At 41.1% G+C, this 20,344-nt stretch overlaps 1 protein-coding gene and 1 long non-coding RNA gene across 9 annotated transcripts; one reads left to right on the top strand and one right to left on the bottom strand.

The window, feature by feature from the left end:
• Window positions 1-4,869, bottom strand: LOC112251137 (transmembrane protein 165-like). The gene is made up of 6 exons (XM_024421904.2): window positions 4,632-4,869; window positions 3,904-4,132; window positions 1,353-1,528; window positions 1,051-1,233; window positions 657-762; window positions 1-541 (listed from the first exon to the last, which is right to left on the bottom strand). Exons 1-6 carry the CDS (start codon window positions 4,779-4,781, stop codon window positions 465-467), a joined length of 921 nt encoding a protein of 306 aa, XP_024277672.1. The 5' UTR covers window positions 4,782-4,869; the 3' UTR covers window positions 1-464.
• Window positions 4,328-14,206, top strand: LOC112251139. 8 transcript variants are annotated; one of them, XR_006083471.1, is made up of 7 exons: window positions 4,890-4,976; window positions 10,714-10,854; window positions 10,945-11,771; window positions 11,934-12,078; window positions 12,555-12,817; window positions 12,927-13,137; window positions 13,274-14,206. It is a non-coding gene; the product is annotated as an uncharacterized LOC112251139 (long non-coding RNA). The 8 variants fall into 8 exon arrangements; XR_006083470.1 differs by having other exon boundaries at window positions 10,945-11,051; window positions 11,446-11,771; window positions 12,927-14,204; XR_006083468.1 differs by having other exon boundaries at window positions 10,945-11,051; window positions 11,435-11,771; window positions 12,927-14,204.
• Window positions 14,207-20,344: the final 6,138 nt, after the last annotated feature.

Here is a 20,344-nt window from a genome sequence, read left to right as displayed (position 1 = left end):
GGGGGCGGGGGGCTTTTGATGAGTTGGTCTGATGGTGCCCTATGATGTCATTGACTTCCCGGCTTGCTTGAGGAACAATGCTGGTGCATTAGAGAACAAAAGAGGAAAGCGCCCCCCGTTACGTAAATCAGGTGTTAAATGAGGTGAAAATTAGATTGGAGTAGGACTTTAAAGCATAATATAATAATAAGGATGGGGAATTAATGAATAAACAGACCCAAGCCCAGTACTGACGGGCCTGAGTGTGAGGGAGAGGTAAGTCTTGTTCTTAGTGTAGGACTCAGGACTCAGACCGGTGAGGGATCACAGACTTAGTAAGACAAGAGAACAGAAATCACACACACTCGCTCAGTCCCATTAGAGAATATTCTCCATATTTCTCCCTCTCAACCACACACACACTAAATAAACATAGTTGAGCTTTTCAGATATGTACAAAATTTGCCTGAAAGTCTTCCCTCCAATTAGAATCCAGCATCCGGTTTGATGAAGAGGGCAGAGAAGGCAAAGGCCAGGAACATGATCCCACCAATGATTGTAACTGAGGAGAGAAAAACAGTCCATAACACAATTCTGATGACTACTACACGTATTACAGTATAGGCTATGATGACCACTTGACCAGGAACACTGAAAGGAAGAAAATAAAACATTACCAGTTCTGACAGAAATCTTCTGTGCAATCATCCTTCCTCCAACCACAGCCAGTCCTGTGCACAGACAGTGCCCCAGAGTACCACCCACCGCCACTCCAAAAGGATCCTGAGACAGAGCATTGGTTTATGACATCTTTAACATTCTCACAGAACCAAAAAGCATGACAGTACAGTAGAAAAAACACACAACAATAATTCCCTAACAATATAATTCCTTTTGAGTATACACAGCAACAGTAACTCTTCATCCTGACCATAATCATTAACTGACTTTGTATCCACTGCCACACCTAAGCATTATAGCCTTGGTTTGAAGTCAGTTTAACATTTGCCAGAGTGTACCATTTTGACTAGGCAAGCAGACAGACTCGACAGTGGCTCTGTCAGGACTCACCTCCTGGGCACCCAGGATGATGGTGGTGAGCTGAGAGCGGTCTCCCCACTCTGCCAGGAAGGTGAGGGTAAAGGCCTGGATGAACACAGGCGAGATGAAGCTGTGCCACTTCCTCTGAGGATGGCTTGATCCTGAGCCCGACTCCACATCTGCAGCCCCATTTAACAGCTTAGACATCTGCAGCTATAGGATATAGGAATACAAGACAAACATTGAATCCCTAGAACAAGATACTGCAGGGTAATATGAAAATGCATAACAATATGCAAATGTAGGTATGGGCCGTGTGTGTGTGTACAGACCTCCTCATCCTTCTTTTTAATATCAGCCTGCACCTCCTCCAGCTCCTCCTGACCCTCGTCTGGACTCATCTTCAGCCCCTCTCTCAGCATGCGCACACCAAAGATGGCGAACAGAGCCGTAGACACGTAGTATGTGTAGATCCTGGGGATGATGGTGGTGGCATAACCAAACATCACTGATAAAAACACAAAGACAAAGAACAGGCAAGGTGACGGCCCTGTAGTCTGTGCAGATCCAAATATTCAGACAAACATTCGGACAAATCCAGGATTCATCAGTGGTACCTCCACTAATTGGGATACATTAATGAACTTAGAAGCCATGTCACATCCATTCTAATCACAGGGGGCTTTCTGCATAGAAAAGTGTTTTTTTCAGGCCGCCCATGTCCAAACATTAAAACAAATATTTTTTAAATGAAAATAATTGTTGGGATTGTAAAGCTTTCCGTGTAAACTTAAACAACTCAAACTTTGCAAACGAAATAAAGTATGTAGAAAAGATAATGGACCTAGATATTTTTAAATAAAAGATCATATTTGATAACTAACAATCACCAAAATAAAAGCTAGGCATTCAAGAGTATTTTGGTCATGGCATGAGGCCCCTCATTGATGTTAAGTTTGAGTCATTCAGATAGAGTAAGACATGGCAAATTGTGTAGAATTTCAGGAAATTTGCTATAAAACTGAATTTCTTTCTCTCAGCCTCAAAAGCAAAATATGTATAATTACAGGAAATTAGCAAACTTCAACATTGTATCTCCGCCACATGGCAAAATGTGTAGAATTGCATAAAATTAGCTTTAAAACAGCAACATTGGATCACTGCAGAAAACAGGAAGGCCTCTAAAATGTTTGGTCACCTACTACACCATCGGCCATGGCCATGCCCACCACTTACAGTTGAAGTCGGAAGTTTTACATACAGCCTAACACATTTATACTTAGTTTTTCACAATTCCTGACATTTAATCCTAGTAAAAATTCCCTGTCTTAGGTCAGTTAGGATCACCACTTTATTTTAAGAATATGAAATGTCAGAATCATAGGAGAAAGAGAATTATTTATTTCAGCATTTATTTATTTCATCACATACCCAGTGGGTCAGAAGTTTATATACACTCAAATAGTATTGGGTAGCATTGCCTTTAAATTGTTTAACTTGGGTCAAATGTTTCAGGTAGCCTTCCACAAGCTTCCCACAATAAGTTGGGTGAATGTTGCCCCATTCCTCCTGACAGAGCTGGTGTAACTGAGTCAGGTTTGTAGGTCTCCTTGCTCTTACACACTTTTCCAGTTCTGCCCACAAATGTTCTATATGATTGCAGTCAGGGTTTGTGATGGCCACTCCAATACCTTGACTTTGTTGTCCTTAAGCCATTTTGCCACAACTTTTGAAGAATGCTTGGGGTCATTGTCCATTTGGAAGACCCATTTGCGACCAAGCTTTAACTTCCTGACTAATGTCTTGAGAAGTTGCTTCAATATGTCCACATAATTTTCCTCCCTCATGATGCCATCTATTTTGTGCACCAGTCCCTCCTGCAGCAAAGCAACCCCACAACATGATGCTGCTACCTCCGTGCGTCACGGTTGGGATGGTGTTCTTCGACAAACATAACAATGGTCATTATGGCCAAACAGTTCTATTTTTGTTTCATCAGACCAGAGGACATTTCTCCAAAAGGTACGATCTTTGTCCCCATGTGCAGTTGCAAACTGTAGTCTGGCTTTTTTAAAGGTGGTTTTGGAGCAGTGGCTTCTTCCTTGCTGAGCGGCCTTTCACGTTATGTCGATGTGGCACTCGTTTTACTGTGGATGTAGATACTTTTGTACCCGTGTCCTCCAGCAACTTCACACGGTCCTTTGCTGTTGTTCTGTGATTGATTTGCACTTTTCGCACCAAGTCCGTTCATCTCTAGGAGACAGAACGTGTCTCCTTCCTGAGCGGTATGACGGCTGCGTGGTCCCATGGTGTTTATACTTGCGTACTATTGTTTGTACAGATGAACGTGGTACCTTCAGGCATTTGTAAATTGCTCCCAAGGGTGAACCAGACTTGTTGAGGTCTTCAATTTTTTTCTGAGGTCTTGGCTGATTTCTTTAGATTTTCCCATGATGTCAAGCAAAGAGGCACTGAATTTGAAGGTAGGACTTGAAATACATCCACAGGTACACCTCCAATTGACTCAAATGATGTCAATTAGCCTATCAGAAGCTTCTAAAGCCATGACATCATTTTCTGGAATTTCCCAAGCTGTTTAAAGGCACAGTCAACTTAGTGTATGTAAACATCTGACCCACTGGAATTGTGATAGTGAATGATAAGTGAAATAATCTGTCTGTAAACAATTGTTGGAAAAATGACTTGTGTCATGCACAAAGCTGATGTCCTAACCGACTTGCCAAAACTATAGTTTGTTAACAAGAAATGTGTGGAGTGGTTGGAAAACGAGTTTTAATGACTCCAACCTAAGTGTACGTAAACTCCCGACTTCAACTGTATACCCCATTTTGAACCAAACACCCCCCCATCTCAGCCACTAACCCGAGATGCAGGTCATAAAGCCAAGGGCTAGCATTGCCCCCAACAGCACGGTGAGGCGGTTGTAGCGCATTGCCATGATGGCAGCGATGAAGAACGTCTTGTCTCCCAGCTCAGAGACAATGATGACAGAGATGGCAGCTACAAAGGCATGGATGAAGCCCAGGTTCTCGGATTTGCTGGAGTCATTTCCACTGACCTCGGGGCCAATGGCATGAGCAGTAGGTGCTTTCTGTTGAAGGGGGAAACAAATGTCACTTGAGGTCCAGAACAGGTTGGCCATGAAAACCATGTTATGATTTGTATGTCCACATACTGTATCTTGGAATGTGTAAAGGCTGTCTAATTGAAGCGGGTAGTCAAGTCACGTAGAGGGAGGGGCACAATAATACTTGTTAGCTATGACAATCTATTACTTCACTCATTGCCAGTTCAACTTCCTGACTTGGGCTCGTGACATGGACATAACGCGGAACTGAACACCACACGAGCTAGAAAGGAACAGCCAGCTAACGTTAGCTATGTCGACCCTAAAACGTGAACCTCGAAAGGAGGTCAGTGACTAGGGGAATATATACTGGTGGCGGTGACGTTGCTTTGGCTAGCTAGTTAGCATTAGCTATCTATGTGGAACGCTTTCGAGTTGCTAACCAGTTAGCTAGTATGCTACCGTTAGCATACATGCGAAACATCGGTGTATTGCATTTGATTAATGATTGCTAGCTAACTACCTCTTGTGGCGTTTGTTCTTGGACATGTTTGTTCTCCTCCTGGATCCCATCAACTCCGACCGACAGCAACACCGCGACAGCCATGGGCAGCAGGACGCATATCACACTTCTGTTAGCCCTTCCATCCCTTACGCCGGCCAGGAGAAGCATTTCAGCGAAGCGTGCAGATTGTGTTAAAATGCTGACAATACGGGCAATTTGTAGTAGCGTAGCTATGTGTTAAATTATAAAAATTACTGCCCCCTGACTGCATGAATTACTCGGTATAATTAGCTGTAAACGGCCTAACTACATAGCTAGCTAGTAAAGGCAATCTGTCCCTCACTGACTGATCAAACTCATACGGTATGTGAAGTTTTTACCTGAAAGACAAGTACACAAACCACTTATGTGATTGGATCGCTGAAAGGAGGGCGTGTATGTAATGTCCCTACGTACCTACTCTGCAGTACTGTCATTGGCTATTTCAACGTTCAATTTTTAGATGTCATGGAAAACGTCACTAGAGATGCTTGCAAACCCATGTTAGTCAGACAACATTCGAAATTAAGAAAACATATATTTAATCATTGGGATCTGTTTATGCATGGGATAGTGCTTCTGTCCAAGGCAGAGGGACTGTCACGCGTTGTGTACTTCTCATTATCTGTATTTGTAAATCCCTCTACCTGTATAGAGATCATCAAGAACTTTCTTGACTTCATCTGGAAAAATACATCTTACAAACGGAAAAAAGTCAGTCCTCTCAAATATATCAGCTGAAGGAGGTCTGGAAGTGTTGGATTTTGTTTACATAAGTAACACTTTCAAGATCAATCGGTTGAAAAGATGTTTGGTCGATACAGAATCAATTTGGCATTTCATTCCAAACAATGTGTTTAATAAATTGGGAGGTCTTCCATTTTTACTGAAATGTAATTATATTCCTGAAAGATTACCCACTAAATTGTCTAGGTTTCACCAACAAGCTTTAATGTCCTGGAAAATATGTTTCCTGCACATTATTTCAGACATAACTTTAAGAAAGAAGTCATTGTTCTACCCTAGCTGGCATGTGAGGATTATTGACATTGTTTTTGATGTTTTCGACAACAGGGTTAATATTCCTTCATATGAACAATTTATAACATTGAATGAGTTTCCAATACCTTTCAGAGAGTTTATTTCTGTGATCGAAGCCATTTCCAGTGGTCTAACTACACTAATAAACTCATCTTAGCTTTGGTGATGATCACAAAGCGTATCCAGAACTCAGTTTGGAAGGCGTGGGCTTACTTGAAAATCTTGTTGTAATAAATACATAAGACACATTTTCCATTCACGGAACCAACTAACGCCTAGAGGAAAATTTTTCTGGAACATGCTTATTCCTGACATTGTCTGGAAAAAAGCTTGGTTGATGCCTTACAAATATTGTATACCAAACAAATTTAAGGAAGTGCACTTTAAGAATCTACATAAGATATATCCATGTAATTCTACGTTGTCCAAATTTGTAGCTATTGATGATATCTGCGTTTTCTGCAAAAAAAAGTGAAAATCTGACTCACTCGTTCTATGAATGTAAATCTGTGATAGAGTTTTGGGAAAACCTTGCAGAATACATATTTACCGTTTTGAACACTTACCCATGTTTTTTATACACAAACAAAAGTTCCAGAATTCTATACCAAAATTACAAATATTTTTGATTGAATTTAATCATCTGAGTGTTTACAATTGCATTAGAATTGTCGTTCTTTAAAAGAAAAGTTTTATACATTGATATATTTTTTAGTATTTTCTTGTTTATACCTGTGTTTTGTTTTATTATACATGTTTGATGTAGCGATGTAAGTTGTTGATCATTTTGTATTATGAATTTTAAAAAAAAATATATATATATATATATATATATATATAAATCAAATCAAATTTTATTTGTCACATACACATGGTTAGCAGATGTTAATGCGAGTGTAGCGAAATGCTTGTGCTTCTAGTTCCGACAATGCAGTAATAACCAACAAGTAATCTAACTAACAATTCCAAAACTACTGTCTTATACACAGTGTAAGGGGATAAAGAATATGTACATAAGGATATATGAATGAGTGATGGTACAGAGCAGCATAGGCAAGATACAGTAGATGGTATCGAGTACAGTATATACATATGAGATGAGTATGTAAACAAAGTGGCATAGTTAAAGTGGCTAGTGATACATGTATTCCATAAGGATATACAGTGCCTTGCGAAAGTATTCGGCCCCCTTGAACTTTGCGACCTTTTGCCACATTTCAGGCTTCAAACATAAAGATATAAAACTGTATTTTTTTGTGAAGAATCAACAACAAGTGGGACACAATCATGAAGTGGAATGACATTTATTGGATATTTCAAACTTTTTTAACAAATCAAAAACTGAAAAATTGGGCGTGCAAAATTATTCAGCCCCTTTACTTTCAGTACAGCAAACTCTCTCCAGAAGTTCAGTGAGTATCTCTGAATGATCCAATGTTGACCTAAATGACTAATGATGATAAATACAATCCACCTGTGTGTAATCAAGTCTCCGTATAAATGCACCTGCACTGTGATAGTCTCAGAGGTCCGTTAAAAGCGCAGAGAGCATGGAACATTAACTTGTTTTGGCTGGGGGCAGTATTGAGTAGCTTGGATGAATCAGGTGCCTAGAGTAAACTGCCTACTACTCAGGCCCAGTTGCTAATATATGCATAGTATTATATATAATACTATTGGATTGAAAACACTCTGAAGTTTCTAAAACTGTTTGAATGATGTCTGTGAGTGTAACAGAACTCATATGGCAGGCAAAAACCTGAGAAAAAATCCAACCAGGAAGTGGGAAATTTGAGGTTTGTAGTTTTTTAAGGGGTCAACTTGCACTTTCCAAGGCTTCCACGAGATGTCAACAGTCTTTAGAACCTTGTTTGATGCTTCTACTGTGAAGGAGGAGGGAATGAGTCAGAGGTCTGGCAGAGTGGCATGAGCTGACCACCCGAGTTCATGTGAGAGGTTGCTTGAGTGCCATTGCATTTCTGAAGACAAAGGAATTCTCCGGTTGGAACATTATTGAAGATGTATGATAACATCCTAAAGATTGCTTCTATACATCGTTTGACATGTTTCTACGAACTGTAATATAACTTTTGGGATTTTTCGTCTGAACTAAGCGATCGCGCATTGAGCATTTGGATTACTGAGCTAAACGCGCAAACAAAAAGGAGGTATTTGGACATAGACTTTATCGAACAAATCAAACATTTATTGTGGAACTGGGATTCCTGGGAGTGCATTCTGATGAAGATCATCAAAAGGTAAGTGAATATTTATAATGCTATTTCTGATTTCTGTTGATTCCACAAGGCAGATATCTGTATGGCTTGATTTGTTGTCTGAGCGCTGTACTCAGATTATTTAATGGTGTGCTTTTTCGGTAAAGCTTATTTTAAATCTGACACAGCGGTTGGATTAACTTCTTGATGCTACCCATCCCTTAAGCGGGATAATTGTCATCAGCAACCGCTGAATAGCATAGCGCCTCAGTCAAATAATATTACAAAAAATATTCATATTCATGAAATCACAAGTGCAATATTGCAAAACACAGCTTAGCCCTTTGTTAATCCACCTGTTGTCTCAGATTTTGAAATTATGCTTTACAGCGAAAGCAATCCAAGCGTTTAAGTTTATCGATCGCACGACAAAACATTAAGTACACTTAGCATCAGGTAGCTCGGTCACAAATCAGAAAAGCAATCAAATTAATAGTTTACCTTTGATCTTCGGATGTTTTCACTCACGAGACTCCCAGTTACACAACAAATGTTCCTTTTGTTCCATGAAGATTATATCCAAAATACCTCGATTTGTTTGGCGCGTTATGTTGAGAAATCCACAGGAAAGGGCAGACAAATTCCAAATAGTTTCCATAATGTCCACAAACATGTCAAACGTTTTTTATAATCAATCCTCAGGTTTTTAAAATATATAATCGATAATATATCAACCGCAAATGTCTTTCACAGTAGGAGAGGGAAAAACAATAGCTGTCCAAATTCTGTTGCGGGAACAAAACTCATGTCCACTTGACGCGATGTTATCGTTCTGGCTCATTTTTCAAAATAAAAGCTTCAAACTGTCTGAAGACTGACACTTTGAGGAAGCGATAGGAAAAGGAATCTGGTTGATATCCCTTTTAATGGAGCAATGGGAGGCTAATGAACATGGAGTTTCCACTTGCTGGTTAGATTTTTTTTTTCTCAGAGTTTCGCCTGCAATATCAGTTCTGTTATACTCACAGACAATATTTGACCGTTTTGGAAACTTTAGAGTTTTCTATCCTAATCTATCAATTATATGCATATTCTAGCATCTGGTCCTGAGAAATAGGCTGTTTACTTTGGGAACGTTATTTTTCCAAACATAAAAATAGTGCCCCCTAGCTTCAAGAGGTTTTTAAGGAGAAGTGTATATATAATTCCATGCATAATAGTTGTATCTTTTATCAATGTTATGAGTATTTCTGTAAATTGATGTGGCTCTCTGCAAAATCACAGGATGATTTGGAACTACTGAACGTAACGCGCCAATGTCTTCTCCGATTTTTGTATATAAATATGAACTTTATCAAACAAAACATACATGTATTGTGTAACATGAAGTCCTATGAGTGTCATCTGATGAAGATCATCAAAGGTTAGTGATTAATTTGATCTCTTTCTGCTTTTTGTGACCCCTCTCTTTAGCTGGAAAAATTGCTGTTTTTCTCTGACTAGGTGCAGACCTAACATAATGGTTTGGTGTGCTTTCGCTGTAAAGCCTTTTTGAAATCGCACACTGTGGTGGGATTAACAAGTGTATCTTTAAAATGGTGTAAAATACTTCTATGTTTGAGGAATTGTAAATATGAGATTTCTGTTTGAATTTGGCGCCCTGCACTTTCACTGGCTGTTATATCGATCCCGTTAGCGGGATTCAAGCCATAAGAAGTTTTAACAGAGACAATGAATGTGCCCTCTGACCTGCACCAGATAAGTGGATATGATTCATACTTCTCACAATAAGTTGCATGCATAGTTTAACACCAGGGTGAGTTAGACTGAGAAATACATGAAGACCAAGCTTATCTTTGTTTTTTATTTGACTTACCTTTATTTAACCAGGAAAGTCAGTTAAGAACCAATTCTTATTTACAATGACTGCCTACCCCAGCCAAATGACGCTGAGCCAATTGTGCGACGCCCACTCCCAATCACGGCCGGTTGTGATACAGCCTGGAATCGAACCAGGATCTGTAGTGGTGCCTCTAGCACTGAGATTCAGTGCTTTAGACCGCTGCACCACTCAGGAGTGTTTGTATGATGTATGTGTTTTCCATATGATCCCAGTACTCTGCGTGGCTTATGCTTAGCCTTGTATTCAAGAGAACTTTGGTGATTGAGTATCTTGGGAAGATTGTGATTGGGTAGAGCTGGAGCTTAAGAATGGGTTGTGATTAGTGAATGGGCCCCTCAGGTATGCAGTAACGTGAGGATTGTTGATAGTGGTTGCAGTGTATGGTCCAGTCCACAGCACATACCATCAGTAAGGCCTTATCTTCAGCCTGCACATCCAAGCACTTCGTCAGTCCTGGTCAGGGTTTCCTGTTCCCAGTGCACTACTCTGTCTAAAGGCTTCTTCCTCCATCATCCCTACCACCATCACAACAATCATCTCTGGCTCCCTGTTTTACAGATCATTTACATGTTCAGCTCTTTCTCTCTCTCTGTCAATTTCTATGCTACTCTTTTCTCCTGCTCCTTTGTTTGCGTTCTGGTCTCTACTGTAGTGGTATGTGTTTGTTGACGTTCCTACCCACTCCAGTCTTTAAATAAACGACATAACTCTCCTGAAATAATAATCTGAGAAAAGGGACCAATAGACCAGCGACCTACATATTGTACATGTATTTATAAAGATCCTTGTCATCTTTTTACATTTGTGTGTAAATGTTTATGTACAGGGATGTGCTTATATGGATCTTCTGTGTCTGATTATAGCAGTGTGTCAGTTGAGTGATCTTGGTTTTGTCCTGCAGGTGGTTTTTTTCATCTTGGTTTTGTCCTGCAACTCTGGGGTCAAGCTGGAGGGCTGTATCAAATGGAGGGACATCAGGAATAACACAGGGCAGAAGAATCCTATCGATGGAATTAGCGTGAACACAGATCACTTTCACAAGGTCAACACCATTCCTTCCTCTAAGTGATCTCAGTCATTTGTGATATCAATGAATCATTAAAATAACAGTATAGCTCATGTTTATCTGCAGACTGTGTTCTCTAAAGATCCAGAAAGCCAAGATCCACGCCCTCTACAGATGCCTGACTTCTAACAAAGCGGGACAAGATTCACGAATCATCCTTTTCCATTTGATACGTAAGCTTCCTTTTGTGTCTTCTGTTCTTTTGGAGGGGCAGGTGCTCAAAGTGACCCCCCAATAATCAAATTGCCCTGTACCCACATTTATGCATATATATTAGCATAGGCCTTTATTTTCTGCAAAATCACACTGCTTTTGGAACAATCTTAATGAGCTAGTTTGATGGGCAATTCATTTAAATAACCAGAGAGAACATACTAAAAGTGAATTAAAAATGTAATAATAAAAAACACCTCCAATCTGAAGGTGCACTTTTCTCAAATTAGGGCAAAAGGGCAGGTGCTCAGAACCCTTAGACCTCTATCTGTGCATGTGCCTGATCGTGCATTAGAACACATGATTGTGTATGCGCTTGTGCATGTGATTATTGACTCTACAGTTGGTGTTTAGCTGAGTGTGTCTCCGTCCCAGTAGCCCATTGAGCAGGACCAGGTTATTCTGAGGTATAAGGCAGCTGATCTATGGAAAGCTAGCCTGGTTCCGTGTGGGGAATGTGTCTGACCGAGAGCAGGTCCCAGCCATGCAGCGCTGTCAGGCACTGTTCCTGTCCCAGAGGCCCCTATCCCAGGCTGTCCTGTCTGGCCTGCAGGGCACCAACGTCACACTTGAGCTGCCCCTAACCGTGTCTCGGGGGGATCAGGGGGTATACGCCTGCCAGGTGGAGAACATCAAGACTGGGGAGAGGACCTGCCTCCACCGACACCTCACCCTCAGAGGTACGAATCTGTACCTGGACCATATTTATCAATCAAATCCTCCACAATTACTTGGACCACTCTAACAGGTCCTTAACCAAAGTTATTTCATGGGCACCACATATATCCAGATCTAGTCTAGTGTTTGGGAGAATCTTTAGTATTTTCTACTTGTTTTTGTAGCACTCGAGGCAGTGAGGATCCTGAACAATTTGACAGACCAGAGTGAATGTCAGTGCCACGACCATGCTAATATGTGAGGTGACCGGGACACCCACCCCGACAGTGACGTGGACCAAACACAACCAAAAATTGGTGGAGGGCTCAGGTAAGGGGGTAACCCAATGCTTAATAATACCACTTCTGTCAGGAGGAAGGGGCCAAAATTCACCCAACTTATTGTGGGAAGCTTGTGGAAGGCTACCAGAAACATTTGACCTGAGTTAAACAATTTAAAGGCAATGCTACCAAATACTAATTGTTTATGTAAACTTCTGACCCACTGGGAATGTGATGAAAGAAATAAAAGCTGAAATAAGTCATTCTCTCTACTATTACTCTGACATTTCACATTCTTAAAATAAAGTGGTGATCCTAAAACAGTGCATTTTTACTGGGATTAAATGTCAGAAATTGTGAAACTGAGTTTAAATGTATATGGCTAAGGTGTATGTAAACTTCCGACTTCAACTGTATATCCACCACTGCGCTTCAAAATGTATAAAGTGTGATGTAAACTAACCACTGTATTTGTTATGATATGTATGATTTTACAAAATTCTCAATTTAACCCCATGCGCAAAGTTGTGAGTGGGAGGAGCACCTGACCGTGGAGGAACTGCTCAGCTACAGTTTCCAGGTAGCCAAGGGCAGGGAATTCCTCTCCTCTCGCAAGTGCAACCATCGGGACCTGGCAGCTAGGAACATCCTGCTCTCAGAGAACAATATTGTAAAGATCTGTGACTTTGGTCTGGCCAGAGACGTCTACAAAGATCCCGACTACGTCTGTATGAGCAAGAGGAGATGAATAGTCTGGACCATCAGCCTCACCGCACGCCTAACCTCAGGTGAGTTCACAGGACCATAACCCCCAACCCTAATGGTGTTATGTGATACTCTGGACTCTTATGGCATTGGTATATTTGGTGGTTACTATATTTTTTTATTGGGTTGTAGATTCCTCATGTCCTCCCCCAGCTACATCCGGCAATGTAAGAGTAAGGAGTCCCTGGCCTCTGAGTCGTCCAATCAGATGAGTGGGTACCAGTCAGGCTACCATTCAGATGCCACTGACACCCCCATATATGCTAATGTGGAGATGATCATGAAGAGGAGCATCCAGAAGAAGCCACTGCCGCCCAAAACTGCAGACAAGTTCAGTGTTAAGGTGCGCCACAGTGTCCGCCCTGTTTTTATTCCCTAATGGCCTCTATCACTGGCACTGTTCCCCTGAATGCCCACAAAATATACCTCTCTCCTTGAGCCTGATTTTGTACAGTTTTCTGTCTTTACCCTCACCTTAGGCAGGACCCTCGGATGACCATCAGGAACAATCTCATCACATGTGAAAGTGCCTTATATATTGAATTGTTTATTCTGTTGGAGTATTTTCACAAGAGATAAATGTAATATATTCAATGGGAATGATACAGGCTGTAGAAAACCCTCTCTATGGCCCTGGGACACAGAGACAACTCTCTCTTCTATCCGCACAAAGTAGGCGCTCCACCCACGCTGGAGCCTAAACCCACAGGTCATAAACTGGCACTTCACACCGTGGGGTCATCATTTGGGGTCCAGATCCCCAATTCCTGCCTCTTTTTCATAACCTTCAGTGGCAGCATGAGGACAAACACTAGTGTTAGGACGAGTAGAAGTGGATTGCACTATCTTGCTATGTTGGTGTGTGTGTGTGTTCTGTACGTCCATCTTCTACTGGTCATTACGACGCCTTCAAATAGAGGCATCGGGACGATTGTACCGCTATTTAACTCACACCTCTTTCGGAGACATGGTGCTTTTTTTCATATGTGCTAATTCATGTTTGTAAAGACCACTGTTTTTAGCGAGCCTTTGGAATGCGATCATGTTTAAACAGAAGATCAGTGGAACCTAGCCACAGGGCCACACCCACTTCCTGAGAAGCAATCCGCCCACTTCCTCTATTGCAGGAAATGGCAACTCGAATTTGGGACAATTGAATGAGCAAATGTTCTTTCCTTTTGTCAATTGTGTCTTATTGGACGAAGCCAGTCTACATCATGTGGTTTCATCCATTTTTGTAGATTGTTCTTGCCTCTCAATTGTACAGTTTCATTACAATCATTTTTGCATTTGTAATAGTTATTAGCTTATTTTATTGAAACCAATATCAACTTTAATAAACTTGTAAATGTAACGGCTTTCTTCTGTTGAAGGAGAGGCGGACCAAAACGCAGCGTGGTTATTGTGATACATCTTTAATGAAGATGATAAATGAACAATATACAAGACATGTGAAAAACCGAAAACAGCCCTATCTGGTGTAACAAACACAGACAATCACACACAAAACAGGCTACCTAAATATGGCTCCCAATCAGAGACAATGACTAACACCTGCCTCTGATTGAGAACCATATCAGGCCCAAACACAGAAACAGACAAACAAGACATCCAACATAGAATGCCCACTCAGATCACACCCTGACCAAACAAAACATAGAACATACAAAGCAAACTATGGTCAGGGTGTGACAGTATGTGCTTTCGTGTACTGTCTGTCAAATTTATCCTGAGATGACAATACGTTCCCAGCCTTGGCTATTCTGCATGTGTATTCTGCTGGCACAGCTCAGAATGGTGAGGGAAATGTAAAGAACATCTTAATTCATGCAGATATAATACCTGTATTACTTTGGAGTTCCTACTTTGGAGCCTTGATACTAAATGTGCCCATGTTTGTAACTGTTTTGTGTTCAGTTATTTGTTGTGAGTGAGCATCTTTACTAGTATCTGAGGTTTATTTTACCTCTGACCCACAATGTGCCAAGAAGTAAAGCCGAAAATGTTCTGACTATTTATTACAACCCACCATTAAGATGAGTTCAAAGAACAGAATCGCTGCATAACCTTGAGGACATCTCGGAGCATGTAATTGCACACACACTTCTGTAACAGTGCATTCTCACTACCACAGCAGTCAGAGCTGCTGGTGACCGTGGATCTTTTAAAGAGGATAGAGGTGCTTCCCTAGGAGTGTAGGTGTAAGTGTTCTTGAATTAATATTTGTCCTCAATCAACAACCGCACTCTGTTTTAATTATAGCATACCGGAGGAAATGTTTTGCAGCTTAAGAGCTCGTTTTCCACTTCCACACAAACTACTGTGGAGTAAATATACAGCATCAAAACTCTCATCCGTCCGTTAGTCGGAACTCTGAGCCGTAATTCTGCAGGATCTAGTAGTTCCTTTTTATGGGTTTAAGGCAACTGTATGCAGTTCCACTCATTGACTATAGATGCCTCTGTACCTCTGCTGTTTTAATGGAGAACACACATCTACTGTACATGCCTTACTCTGGTCCTGTGAGGAACTGGTGTGCATTTTATAGTGTACATGCATGTCTGTGAACCCGTGTGTGTGTGTTTGTCTGTCGGTCTGTGATTGTCAGAATGCCGGTAATGTCTATAGTTTGGTAAAATACTCAAAGAAAAGCTGCAAATGTGTTTGTTGGTCAGTGGTTTAAAAAGTACCCAATAGTCATACTTGAGTAAAAGTAAAGATACCTTAATAGAAAATGAAGTGAAAGTCATCCAGTAAAATACTACTAGAGAAAAAGTATAAGCATTTGGTCTTAAATATACTTAAGTATAAAAAGTAAATGTATGAATAATAAAGATTCCTTATATTAAGCAAACCAGACGGCACAATCCTTTTATTTTTTTAATATATTTTTTTACAGATCGCCAGGGGCACATTCCGATATAATTTACAAACAAAGCATTTGTGTTTAGTGAGTCTGCCAGATCAGAATCATTAGGAATGACCAGGGATGTTCTCTTGATAAGTGTGTGAATTGGACCATTTCCTGTCCTGCTAAGCAAGACTGTGAAGCAACATAAACGTAGGCACAGACACATGCATGCACACACGTACAATAACATTTGTACTATACACACACGCACGCACAGATTTTGTATTGTAGATATGTGGTGGAGTAGGGGCCTGAGAGCACACAGTATGTTGTGAAATCTGTGCATGTATTGTAATGTTAAGATTGCATAAACTGCCTTAATTTTGGTGGACCACAAGAAGAGTCATCTAATGGGGATCCATAATAAATACAAATACAATGCCCCTTTTCAAAAGATGTAGAACTAAGAACAGATATAGTCCTTGCTTCACGGCTGGCCATGCATTTCTCCACGGCTGGCCATGCTTTCCATCTGGGTACTGTCATGACGTTGACCTGAGTGGGGGAAGTTTATGACCCCCATAAATACCTTTCTCCCTTTCCTCTCTCTTGACTCTACAGAAGGACTCTTGAAAAGCCTTTGTTAAACATAGAGAGTCTGGGAACAAAAGGTGGGGGGAAAGGAGCCACTTTTCGGTAATCCCACCAGCTGAAAATATGCGTTGGTACTAAATGAATATGATGCCAGATTAGTTGGTGTCTGAGACAGTATTACGGATGATAGGATGACATAAACTGTAATCTTGGAAAGTCTACACATTGTAGTTATCAGATTCACATGGAATTGTTGTGCAATTTAAATGTTTAAATATGAAACTATTTGTGAAAAGATTAAATGTAATTTAGCTTCTTAATGAGAGAACGGTTTGTCATAGAGTAAACAATGCTCAACTCAGTGGCTCTGCCCATGTGAACAAATCAAATCAAATTGATTTATATAGCCCTTCGTACATCAGCTGATATCTCAAAGTGCTGTACAGAAACCCAGCCTAAAACCCCAAACAGCAAGCAATGCAGGTGTAGAAGCACGGTGGCTAGGAAAAACTCCCTAGAAAGGCCAAAACCTAGGAAGAAACCTAGAGAGGAACAAGGCTATGTGGGGTGGCCAGTCCTCTTCTGGCTGTGCCGGGTGGAGATTATAACAGAACATGGCCAAGATGTTCAAATGAACAGACATTGGTTATAAGCTATGAAACACACCCTTCTCTCCCCTCCTATATAAAGCCCTTGACGAAAATGTAACTTTCTGTTCCGAGAACATTAGGGAGACAGTCCTATGTTAAAAGGGTTCAGATAGTAAGCTGTTCCAAGGATGTGTGGACTTGAGGTACCCACGTTGAAAGGACAAAGACCACCTACAGAACTAAGCCAACCTCAGCAAGAATCTAACGAAATTCACATCGATTTTCAATGTGAAGGTGACGACCTACACCCCGGAAGGATGAATTTCGACTATACCAGCCAGAATATAGCATGAGCTTAAAAGTATGGCAACTTGGTATGAACTTTGCACTCTTATTCATTCCAGAAGTGATACCTTCTAGCTGTTAAGTTAGCAGCGGCCTCTGTAAACGTGGGCTAGGAAAGGACGGAAGATGTATCCAGTCTACCACACAACAACGATACTACAACTCATCCAGTATACCACCAGAGACACTCTTCAAAGGACAAGGACGATCTCGGTTGGGCAACAAGGCCTTCCATCTACAACCAACCTATTGAAGCGCAGCTCAGACTAAATATTTATTGCATTTTCCTTTTCCAAATGGCCGGTAATTTAGAATGCATAAGATTCTGTATTTACGGTAGCATAGCTTCTCCCTTTGTTACTTAGTCTTCCTGCTCTTTCATTCAAGCCCAACCCCCTCTCTTTGTGTAACCAGCCATCGTAGCTTTTCCATCCACCAGGGCCGTTTTCTTTATGACATAATTTGTAATCCATGTATGCTTAATTCCTTGTATATGTAATTCTGTGTGATTAGTTAGGTATTTAGTAAATAAATAATTAAAGCAAATGTTGTATTGCTGATTCAACTTGTTAACCAGGGTTTGTGAAGAATTTAACAACTTTCAGATGAGACTAAATCAGGTGAGGATTAAATAATGATTGCTACTGACGTAAAATATTACCAGGTCTTTAAGAGTTTATTTAGAAGATAACAGCTCTATAAACATTATTTTGTGGTGCCCCGACTTTCTAGTTAATTACATTATCTGGTTAGCTTAATCAGGTAATATTAATTACATAAATTATTTTATAGGAATGCATGTCATTTCACTTAATCCGGCATAGCCAAAGACACAACACGACACTACCCCAACTCTGGCCGACAGCTCTGCACCCCCTGCAGCAACTGGCCCAAGCCCCCCAGCTTCTCCTTTACCCAAATCCAGACAGCTGATGTTCTGAAAAAGCTGCAAAATCTGGATCCCTACAAATCAGCTTGGCTAGACAATCTGGTCCCTCTCTTGCTAAAATTATCTGCCACCATTGTTGCAACCCCTATTACTAGTCTGTTCAACGTCTCTTTCGTGTCATTTGAGATTCCTAAAGATTGGAAAGCTGGCGTGGTCATCCCCCTCTTCAAAGGGGGAGACACTCTAGCCACAAACTGTTACAGACCAATATCCATCCTGCCCTACCTTTTCTAATGTCTTCGAAAGCCAAGTTAACAAACAGATCACACACTATTTCGATTCCCACCATACCTTTTCCGCTATGCAATCCAGTTTCTGAGCTGGTCACGGGTGCACCTCAGCCACGCTCAAGGTCCTAAACGATATCATAACCGCCATCGATAAAAGACAGTACTGTGCAGCCGTCTTCATCGGCCTGGCCAAGGCTTTCAACTCTGTCAATCACCGCATTCTTATAGGTTGACTCAACGGCCTTGGTTTGTCTAGTGACTGCCTCGTCTGGTTCACCAACTACTTCTCAGACAGAGTTCAGTGTGTCAAATCGGAGGGCCTGTTGTCCAGACCTCTGGCAGTCTCTATGGGGGTGCCACAGAGTTCAATTCTTGGGCTGACTCTTTTCTCTGTGTATATCAATGATGTCACTCTTTACTGCGGGGGATTCTTTGCTCCATCACTACACAGGTGATACAATTATGTATACTTCTGGCCCTTCTTTGGACATTGTGTTACTTCATTGAGATAGGGGGCAGTATTTTGACGTCCTGATAAAAAGCATGCCCAAAGTAAACTGCCTGGTACTCAGGCCCAGAAGCTAGGATATGCATATAATTGGTAGATTTGGATAGAAAACACTCTAATGTTTCTAAAACTGTTAAAATAATGTCTGTGAGTATAACAAAACTGATATGGCAGACAAACCACCCCCCCCAAAAAAATGTTCAGCTTACCTCTATTTTCAATGGCTACCACTTTTATTATAAGGCAAAGTCCTCCCATATTGCAGTTCCTAGGGCTTGCACTAGATGTCAACAGTCGTTGGAAAGAGTTTCAGGTTGGTTTTTGGAAAAATGAGCCAGAAATTGTATTTTTTCTAGGTGGCTTCCATTTTGACTGTAGTGTTTCCAAGCGCGTGGAAGAGAGCGCACTCTTTGGTATTTTTCTCCGGTAAAGACAATAACGATTCTCCGTCTTAAATTTGATCGTTTATTCTTTCGTGTCACACCTGCCTGGTTGAAATATGTTTTCAATGGTTTTGTATGTGGGGCGCTGTCCTCAGATAACCGCATGGTTTGCTTTCGCCGTAAAGCCTTTTTGAAATCTGAAACAGCGGCTGGATTAATAAGAAGTTAAGCTTTATTTTGATGTATTACACTTGTGATTTTATGTAAGTTAAATATTTATAATACTGTAATTTGAATTTCGAGCTCTGCAATTTCACCGGATGTTGTCGAGGTGTCCCGCTAGTGGCTCACCTTTCCCAAAGAGGTTTTATCAAACCTCCAAACGAGCTTCAATGCCATACAACACTCATTCCTTGGCCTCCAACGGCTCTTAAATGCAAGTAAAACCAAATGCATGCTCTTCAACTGATCACTGCCCACACCCACCCGCCCGACTAGCATCACTATTCTGGACGGTTCTGACTTAGAAGACTTAGAATACGAGGACAACTATAAAAACCTAGGTGTCTGGCTAAACTGTAAACTCTCCTTTCAGACTCATATTAAGCATCTCTAATCTAAAATTAAATCTAGAATTGGCTTCCTCTTTTGCAACAAAGCCCCATTCACTCACGCTGCCAAACATACCCTCGTAAAACTGACCATCCTACCAATCCTTGACTTTGGTGATGTCATTTACAAAATAGCCTCCAACACTCTACTCAGCAAATTGGATGCAGTCTATCACAGTGCCATCCGTTTCGTCACCAAAGCCCCATATACTACCCACCACTGCAACCTCTATGCTCTCTTTGGCTGGTCCTCGCTACATATTCGTCGCCAAACCCACTGGCTCCAGGTCATCTATAAGACTTTGCTCGGTTAAGCTCTGCCCTATCTCAGCTCACTGGTCATCATAGCGACATCCACCCGTAGCATGCGCTCCAGCAGGTATAATTCACTGGTCATCCCAACCTACCGCCTTTCCTTCCAGTTCTCTGCTGCCAATGACTGGAACGAATTGCAAAAACACTGATGCTGGAGACTTATATCTCCCTCAA

Source organism: Oncorhynchus tshawytscha, linkage group LG05 (genome assembly GCF_018296145.1).
Source record: "Oncorhynchus tshawytscha isolate Ot180627B linkage group LG05, Otsh_v2.0, whole genome shotgun sequence".
NCBI lineage: Eukaryota > Metazoa > Chordata > Actinopteri > Salmoniformes > Salmonidae > Oncorhynchus > Oncorhynchus tshawytscha.
The sequence above is the reverse complement of the archived record's forward strand: the minus strand, read 5'-3'. Positions and strand labels throughout refer to the sequence as shown.